General features: G+C 45.1%; 1 protein-coding gene across 1 annotated transcript; it reads left to right on the top strand.

The window, feature by feature from the left end:
* The first annotated feature begins 5,983 nt into the window (after positions 1 to 5,983).
* LOC117559784 (interferon-induced protein with tetratricopeptide repeats 2-like) lies at positions 5,984 to 8,436 on the top strand. The gene is made up of 2 exons (XM_034236447.1): positions 5,984 to 6,247; positions 7,176 to 8,436. Exons 1-2 carry the CDS (start codon positions 6,240 to 6,242, stop codon positions 8,164 to 8,166), a joined length of 999 nt encoding a protein of 332 aa, XP_034092338.1. The 5' UTR covers positions 5,984 to 6,239; the 3' UTR covers positions 8,167 to 8,436.
* Positions 8,437 to 10,028: the final 1,592 nt, after the last annotated feature.

The following is a 10,028-nucleotide window of genomic DNA, read 5'->3' as shown; positions in this document are numbered from 1 at the left end:
TGACACCTCAGGAGGGGGAAGCAGGGAACCATCCAAGCTGTGTACAGTAAGGATGGGACGTTGTTGACCTCAACTGATGGAGTGTTAGGGCGTTGGAAGGAACACTTTGAGGAACTCCTGAACCCGACAACTCCGCCCTCTATGTTAGAGGCAGAGCTGGAGTATGACGGGGGATCAACATCAATCTCCCGGGGGGAGGTCACTGAGGTTGTAAAACAACTCCACAGTGGCAAAGCCCCGGGGGTGGATGAGATCCGCCCGGAAATGCTGAAGGCTCTGGGTGTTGAGGGACTGTCATGGCTGACACGTCTCATCAACGTTGCGTGGAAGTCGGAAACAGTACCGAAGGAGTGGCAGACCGGGGTGGTGGTTCCCCTTTTTAAAAAGGGGGATCAGAGGGTGTGTGCCAATTACAGAGGCATCACACTACTCAGCCTCCCCGGGAAAGTTTACTCTAAGGTACTCGAAAGGAGGGTCAGGCCGATTGTCGAACCTCAGATTGAGGAGGAACAATGCGGATTCCGTCCTGGTTGTGGAACGACGGATCAGCTTTTTACTCTCGCAAGGATCCTGGAGGGGGCCTGGGAGTACGCTTATCCGGTCTACATGTGTTTTGTAGACTTGGAGAAGGCGTATGACCGAGTTCCCAGGGAGTTACTGTGGGAGGTGCTGCGGGAGTATGGGGTGAGGGGGTCTCTACTCAGGGCCATCCAATCTCTGTACTCCCAAAGCGAGAGCTGTGTCCGGGTCCTCGGCAGTAAGTCGGACCCATTTCCGGTGAGGGTTGGCCTCCGCCAGGGCTGCGCTTTGTCACCAATCCTGTTTGTAATATACATGGATCGGATTTCGAGGCGTAGTCATGGGGGAGGGGGTCTGCAGTTCGGTGGACTAAGGATTGCACCACTGCTTTTTGCAGATGATGTGGTTCTAATGGCTTCATCGGTCTGCGACCTTCAGCACTCACTGGATCGGTTCGTAACCGAGTGTGAAGCGGCTGGGATGAGGATCAGCACCTCCAAATCTGAGGCCATGGTTCTCAGCAGGAAACCGATGGACTGTCCACTTCAAGTAGGGAATGAGTCCTTACCCCAAGTGAAGGAGTTCAAGTATCTCGGGGTCTTGTTCTCGAGTGAGGGAACAATGGAGCGTGAGATGGGCCGGAGAATCGGAGCAGCGGGAGCGGTACTGCAGTCGCTTTCCCGCACCGTTGTGACGAAAAGGGAGCTGAGCCAGAAGGCAAAGCTCTCTGTCTACCGGGCCATTTTCGTTCCTACCCTCACCTATGGTCATGAAGGATGGGTCATGACCGAAAGAACGAGATCGCGGATACAAGCGGCCGAGATGGGTTTTCTCCGCAGGGTGGCTGGTGTCTCCCTTAGGGATAAGGTGAGAAGTTCGGTCATCAGGGAGGGACTCGGAGTTGAGCCGCTCCTCCTTCGCGTCGAAAGGAGCCAGTTGAGGTGGTTCGGGCACCTAGTTAGGATGCCACCTGGGCGCCTCCCTAGGGAGGTGTTCCAGGCACGTCCAGCTGGGAAGAGACCAAGGGGTAGACCTAGGACCAGGTGGAGGGATTATATCTCTTCGCTGGCCTGGGAGCGCCTTGGGATCCCCCAGTCAGAGCTGGTTGATGTCGCCAGGGAAAAGAAAGTTTGGGGCTCTCTGCTGGAACTGCTACCCCCGCGACCCGACCACGGATAAGCGGGAGAAGATGGATGGATGGATGGATGGGAACTGGGTTCTCGCACTCACTTTGGCCTCGACGGCACACACAGTCCCCTGCCCCACAACTTTGCCGAGGTAAGTGAATGTGGCCTTAGCAAAGTCACACTTTGCCAAGTTTACTGTCAGGCACACCTCACTCAACCGGTCGAACAGTTTCTTAATACAGGCCAAATGTTCCTCCCACGTATCGCTATAGATCACAACGTCATCCAAGTACACGGCACAACATTCCAACCCCGACACCACCCTGTTCATAAGTCGCTGGAATATGGAGGGAGCATTACGCAGACCAAAACTCATCACATTATAGGAATATAACCCTGAGGGTGTAATAAAAGCAGATATTTCCTTTGCCCTTGGGGAGAGTGGAACCTGCCAGTAACCTTTTAAAAGATCACATTTTCTTACAAACTGCGCAGAACCAACCTGATCAATACAATCTTCCACACGAGGCAGTGGATCGGGTTTAGTAACAGCATTAACCTTCCGATAATCTGTGTAAAACCTAGGACTTTTATCAGACTTCTCCACAAGCAGACAGGGTGATGTCCAGCTTGAACAAGAAGGTTTGGCGATGCCATTTTCGAGCATGTACTTGATTTATGTGTCCATTACCTGACGTTTTTCCTCAGACACGCGATAGAAATGCTGACGGATGGGATAAGCACCTTCTACATCTATATCATGCACTATCATGCGTGTTTTGCTTGGTGTATCACTGAATACACACAGATTACTATGAATCAGAGCAGTCAACTCAGACCTTCCTTCTGCCCACAAATCGCCCAACAAATCTACGCAAAGTTTCAGTGTTCTTCAATTTTCCCCGCAACAAGCTCTCATCAGGCGCTGTAACCCCATCATCCCCCTCTGAAGAACTGACTCCCCACTGCCGCTTCTGCTGAGAGAGGTTTAGACTCATTAGCATAGCATGACTTCAGCAGATTTCTGAAATGGCGAATTAACCATTGGCAACAAAGCCAGGACCTGATCTCCAGGACTAAACGAACGCTGCTCGGTTTTTCGGTCGTATAGACGCTTCATCTTTCCCTGGGCAGACGACAACTTCTCTCTGGCCATCTCCCCAGCCGAATACAACCGATGCCGGAACCCGTTTACATAGTCAACAAGATTACTAGGGGTTTCTGACGGCGTGACAGCATCGTTCAGCAGCGCATGCAGCCCACGCACTCTGTGGCCAAAAACAAGTTCATTAGGGCTAAACCCCGTACTCTCCTGCACAACCTCTCTCGCAGCCAACATAAGCCATGGCAGCCCTTCCTCCCAATCCTGATTCATCTCCACACAATAACCCCGTAACAGAGACTTCAGAGTCTGATGGAACCTCTCTAACGCTCCTTGGGTCTGTGCGTGATATGCGGAAGACTGTTTATGCTGGACCTTCAACTGCTTCACCACTTGCGCAAAAAGGTGTGACGAGAAGTTTGAACCTTGATCACTCTGAATAACTTTTGGGATTCAAAAAATTGCCATGAAATGGGTCAGGGCTTTAACTACTGACTTTGTGGTGAACGCAGCGGGTACGCAGTGGGATACCTTGTGCTTTGACACATCACGGTAAGCAAATAATTACTACCTGCTTTAGAATGAGGTAAAGGACCAACACAATCAATTATCAAATACTCAAACGGCTGTACCATCGCTGGGATGGGACACAATGGAGCGGGTTTCACTTTCCCCATATGTTACAACCCGGCTCTTGGGCTGCAACAAAAAGCTGGGAGGCGAGACGAGGGGTCTGAAAGTATAATAATCCTTTATTTGGTGGACATCAAAAAGACAGCCGCGACGCGAGGCTCACACGGGGAGTGTGCGAGATGAAATGAGAGGCCTCGCGTAACGCGAGGGGCTGTCTTATAACAGCTGCCCAGGTGCAGCTCGTCAGTCCACAATCATCCGACAGCCCTGGAACCTGCAAACAAGGGAAGAGAGAGACCACAGAACGCCTAGTGGTGAGGATTGGTCGTCACACCTCTTAATTAGTTACTGATATATATATAATAGTAAACCTAATCCTGGTTCTTATTAAAGGCCCTGTCACACTGTCCCGAAATTGACACCCGATGGACACACGATAAAGGAAATGTTCAAATTCGGCTGTGATCGTAGCAACATCGGGCCATTCGTGAGGGCATCTTAAGCCATCGTATGACCGCCGGTGGAGTTTCTCAGGCTCCGGCAGCAACTTCGTGAGCGGCAACTTCGTAAGGCACTCGTGAGGGCATCTTGTCAAATCGTGTCATCTTCGTGTTATCATCGGTGCATTCACCCTCACTCTGATCGGGGCGAATGCCCGATGGCACCGATGATAACAAGATGCCCTCACGATGGCCTTACGAAGGGCAACATTTACACACTAATTCAACACGAAAATGAACCTTCGCAAGGTCCTTCGGCAATTTTTTGGCATGCCAAAGATTTTGCCACCGCTCACGAAGTTGCTGCCGGAGCCTGAGAAACTCCACCGGCGGTCATACGAAGGCTTAAGATGCCCTCACGAATGGCCCGATGTTGCTACGATCACAGCCGAATTTGAACATTTCCTTTATCGTGTGTCCATCGGGTTGTTTTATTGCACAACAAAATCATGTAAATATATTATGTAAATAACCCAATTTGTGTTCTGTGAAACTAAAAAGGATATTGTGAAGTAAAAAACTTCTTTGCAGCAATGTTGAGCCAATCATGAAATGAGTGAAACTGGATTCGCCTGTCAATACACTGATATTTATTGAGAGACCAACGGCCGGGGAGATCACTTAGTTTCACACCGTCCCGTGCTTCACCAAGGTAATCTCTGCCCCAAAAGACACAAAACATCTAACCAACACGAGGAGAGGCGGGCTCCCAGAAAGCCCGCGTATACCTAATTAGTAGCAGATGTGAGACAATAGTCTACTTGTCTCAAAGAGATCCAAACAAGCCTCAACCCTCCCCCATGAATATAGGAGAAGCGTTTGACCTGTGACCTCAACTTACACAGGAGTCTTTGACTGACTACAAGCAGATGTTTACAGTATCACAGATTCTATAAAACAATAAGAAGCTCTATAAACAGATCAGATTAAAATATTCTCTTACAGATATAATATATTATTTTGAAGGACAGTTGACAGGAAGTTGTTGTTGTTATGGAAACAACATTACGGAGAAAACGTAATATTTTCTACATATAACGACGGATAAAGTAAAGAACAAAGTCTGAAGATATCAGTACAGTATCATAGTACTGTAACATAATTGTTTTTGGTACTTTCATTGCAGTTGTATGTCTTAAATGTAATGTAAATGTTGCCTTCGTGTGTGGTTCGGGGCCATCTTCGTGCGAAATTCACAATTCCATATTCGTGTTTCCATCGGGTGTCAATTTCGGGACAGGGCCTTTAGTATCAGCCAATTTCCTGAAGTAATCTTCGTAATAACTAGCAAACTAAAGATCATGTGCATCCACTGCACACATAATCTGAAATAACAACAAGAAGTTTGAACCTTGATCACTCTGAATAACTTTTGGGATTCCAAAAATTGACATGAAATGGGTCAGGGCTTTAACTACTGACGCGAGGCTCACACGGGGAGTGTGCGAGAGGAAATGAGAGGCCTCGCGAAACGCGATGGGCCGTCTTATAACAGCTGCCCAGGTGCAGCTCGTCAGTCCACAATCATCCGACAGCACTGGAACCTGCAAACAAGGGGAGAGAGAGACCACAGAACGCCTAGTGGTGTGGAGTGGTCGTCACACCTCTTAATTAATTACTGATATATATATATAATAGTAAACCTAATCCTGGTTCTTATTTAGTATCAGCCGATGCTGAAGAGGTTGAAAATATTGACAATGAAACCAGCAAAAGTGGCCTGGCTGGATGTATAATTCCTGGCCTGACTACATTTATTTTCTGGGAAAGGGAATGCCCTAATGCACCTTAGGGAAAAGTTTCACTTTGACAGAACCCTAGAAGCACTCCCAGTACAGTGTATCTACCTGCTTCTGATAAATGAAAGCTTAAAATGGGTTTGGAGTAGGTTGTGCATGTTCAGGGACCCAGAACGTGTGTGTGTGTGTGTGTGTGTGTGTGTGTGTGTGTGTGTGTGTGTGTGTGTGTGTGTGTGTGTGTGCGTGTGTGTGTGTGTGTGTGTGCGTGTGTGTTACTTGAAGCCCAGAAGAAGGATGACACAGATCCTCTCTGCGTGAAGGAGATTAACTCGTGCATCAGTTGAAACTCTGGCACGCCCAGTATTTGTTCTGATCATCCTTTAGATTTAGTTTCCATTACTGGAAAACAGAAGTAAAGGGCGAGGAGGCAGTTCATGAGATGAATGCATAAATGCTCCGCCCCTGTTTTGTTAGCTGTGGGCATTTAAAGCTCCGTGCTCAACAACATCCCATATTTTACAGCGAAACAGAAGATACACATCACTGACTTCATACCAGAGCATCAAGAGCTAAACCCATCCTAACATTTACAGAACTACAGAGCTGAGGAAACCGCTGAATGATGAGGTGAGTTGATTATGTTTTGCTTTTTTTCTAATAATTGGCATATTACTGAATAATTTATTCGTGGTTATGTTTCAGCAGGAGGAGAAATGCTGAATCCATCTGTTTAGTATATATTTTTTGAATTACCATTTTATTTCCCTTACTCACCGTAACACTTCCCGTCTGCTTTGATCGACTCTGTGTTGCTCAATGTCATACATTTCATCCTACCACCCTATACCTTACTTAATTGTATCCTCCTTCCTTACCTCCTACTCTTCTGTTATTGTGATACTCTTTTTTATCCATTAATTCCCTTATTATTTATTTTTTATGTTGCCTCCACTTTTTACTACTGCTTCATTAAAGTTACTTTATTCCTTGCTGCATATTAAATAATGTTTAGCTTTTCACAAACACAGTACACTTTGTAGAGCTCGATTATTTTGTCTCCAGCAACAGCAACTAACACAACGTTCCCTCAAAGTTCATTCTACAACTCTGGGTTACCCTACAAAATGAAAGCTCTAGTCCCTGCATGCTGAAGAAGAAAGAATCAAAGTCTGAAGCCATGCGTCTATGCCAGAAAACGGTGGAATGCTCCCTCTGAGTTGTGAGGTAGTGAAGTAGAGTGTGAGATTGACAGGCAGATTGAAACAGAAGCAGCAGTAATGCATGTGTTGGTGAAGGGGGAGTTGAGCCCGTTGTCTCCCATTTACCAATCGTTCCACGTTCCAACCCTCACTTAAGATGATCTTCAGGGATTAAGTTAAATGAATCATTTACTATCCGCCTATTTAGTTTTTTGTACTCCATTCCTTCCTTCCATTCTCCCTTCCTCTACATTAGTTAAACAGTGTGTATTCAAATGTTGCACACTTCAGAGGCATTTTGTATTAAACTATTCAGGATGTTTTAAAATATTTTTTATTTTGTTATTTTCTATTAGTGCTGCTCAAACACTGGCGTCCAGACTGAAGGCTCTGCAGTGCCACTTCACCTGGGACCTTGACCTCAGCAGGTCCTTACTTTCACGTTGTAGGGACAACTTGATAGACATTGGTACTGATAATGGAAACAGATGGCTGGGTCACATCTACAACCTGCGAGGGTTCATTCAGTACAAGCTGGGATCCAATGAAGACGCCCAACGTTTCTTCAACAAGGCTACAGACGCCTTCAATAAGATGAGAAACGCAGATGAGGGCCCCTGGTTGGTGGTGAACTACGGGAACCTGGCTTGGCTGCACCACCACCTGGGAGACCAAGCAGAGAGCGAGGCCTACCTGTCAAAGGTCGACGCCCTGAATACAAAATACCCATCTCCATCTCAGGAGGAGCTCCACCCAGAGATCTACGCTGAAAAAGCCTATACGCTGATGACGTTTAACGGCGACATGAACCTGGTTGCCGATTACTTCCAGAGAGCCATCGAGATGCAGCCGGACATGGTGGAGTGGAACAGCTGGCATGTCTTAGCGTTAACGTATGCTTCTAGCAGCAGCACAGGGCTGGATGATGACATCTTAAAGAAAATGAGAACTGCCCTAGTACAGGATCCAGAGAACTTGTACCTTGCTGCTCACTACCTTTGTGAACGTGCTAAGAAAGAAGAAAGTGTTGAAGATGAAGCACGTGAGTTAGCCACAAAGGTTTTGAGAAGTCCTGTCAGCAGCTACAGTGGTTTAAAACTATTGCTATGGGTTTACAGAAAATATATATCTGCTGATGAGGCCATTGATTTGGCAGAAGAGGCTCTGAAGAACCATCCAGATGAGCGTTATCTGAAGAGACGTGCTGCTCTCTGCTACGAAAAGAAGATCCTTTTCAGTGACAGTCCCTCAACGAAAAGCATGATAGACAGAGCAGTCAGTCTTCATCATGAGGTGATTCTTCTTTACCCTGATTCCTCACTTAAGAGGAAAATACACCTTGCCTGATATATACGCACGCACGTCACATGATGGTCAGGCTAAAGCCGAGCAGATATATCAGGAACTGTTCAAAAGTGATCTGGAACTTCCAGGCCAACAGGTGCTTTTCTACTTCTACGCAAAATATTTATATTTCCAAAAACAGGATATTGACAGGTCACTACAATATCACATGAAGGCAGCAAAGATACAGCACCAATCCTACTTTCGTGAGAACAGCATCAAATTTCTGGAGAAGATTAGGGACAAAGGCAGACACAGAATGTGTGGAGAAATAAGGACGTTTCTGGCAAACCTGCCAGAGCCATAGTGTTCTTAACAGCACAGGGAGAACAATCAGAAAAAAACATAGGTATTGCACTGCCTACAAATAATCTATACTTATTGATTGAGCTGTGTACTTTAAAGGCAGTTTCAACAAGTGTCTGCACATAAGTAGACAGAGGCTGTTTAAAGATCTAAAAGCTCATACTTATGCACTGAAAAACTAGCAGTAGTTATCTCGATTTAGGAAACAAGCCAAATGCTTTATAACGCTGGTTGTTGACATGTTATTTTCATTAATTATGTGTATGTGTTCCATGTGCTCTGTTCCTTCTAGCAAAATACTCTATGACCTATGAAATGTGCTTTGCCGTAAGCTTTTATTTGTGTAATATAAAAATGTGTGATTGGTATTTCAATATATTATGGATATAACCTCAATAGTATTGCATGATGCAACTGATTGTAAGTCAAGAGTGCCTCGATGCTGTAAAAAACAATAAAAATGCATTGTGTAAACCAAGAAATGTACTTGTTTGTGGTTTCCTGGTTGCTTTAGGGTTAAACCATTCATGCATGAATTATGAAAACGTCAGTCAGGATTTTATTACCAAGTGTCCTTATTGCTCTTGGGGCATTAAACACAAGATTTGAACATTAGTTTCTTTTTATCTAGTTTTTTCAAATTTTGAAAATAAAAGTTGTATAAGTCCACTCAGGTGGTCAGTATGTGTTTAAGTTTGAACTGAAGACATGTACATTTTGAAAAAATGATAAATAAAGATGTGCAAACTTAAAATGACATTATAATAACTTAAGTATATTGATTTACGGCCCAACAAGATATTGCAGATGAAGTATTTTCAAGAACAACAGTAGCAGTAACAGTATGAATTGTAGTTTAAATATAGCCAGTGATGCATGACGTCCACTGTAGTGGACAGGTGATTAATCATAATTTCCTGCAAACATAAAATCAATACTTTGACAATTTATGAATTATATGATTCCTTAGTTGTTACTTGATGTCACCAACATTGTTATACCTGCAGGGGGCGCTTTCCATAAAAGGATTGGCAAGATATGGACTAGTGATTCGGTCCATCTGGCTTTCTGTTGTCTATCTTGGTTTAGATAAATGTATCATGCACTTCCACTGACTTTCCACTGAGTGGCAGTGTATGGGATGATGCAATAGGGTCCTATGTAGTGGCTGATGTGCAACTACGCCATCAAAACCCATGCATATACAAGAAAACACCTTTTGAATAGTTGTCCACTGTAGTGACCTCTATGCATGAAATACATGCAGATACGCTAACATGTAGCAGTACTAAATGTTCCACTTTGAAGTCAACAAGGATGAACAATAAACACAAACAGCTGTATGAGAACTTCCCCAAGGGATAAGGGGTGATGAAGGACAGTGCTCCTATAAAAGAAGATGAACTTTTATGTTAAAATAAGTTTTATTTTTTTAGTTCAGCAGTACCCTGTCAACAGGAAGTGGTATCCAAACAGTAACCTGGTTACAGCAGTAGATGGCAGCAGCAGAACGTCATGGTGCCGGTGTCTCCAAAAGCTCTTCATTCTGACACTGCAGA

The sequence above is a fragment of the Gymnodraco acuticeps genome, unplaced genomic scaffold (assembly GCF_902827175.1).
Source record: "Gymnodraco acuticeps unplaced genomic scaffold, fGymAcu1.1, whole genome shotgun sequence".
Taxonomy (NCBI): domain Eukaryota; kingdom Metazoa; phylum Chordata; class Actinopteri; order Perciformes; family Bathydraconidae; genus Gymnodraco; species Gymnodraco acuticeps.
This window is presented reverse-complemented; position numbering and strand designations above follow the sequence as displayed.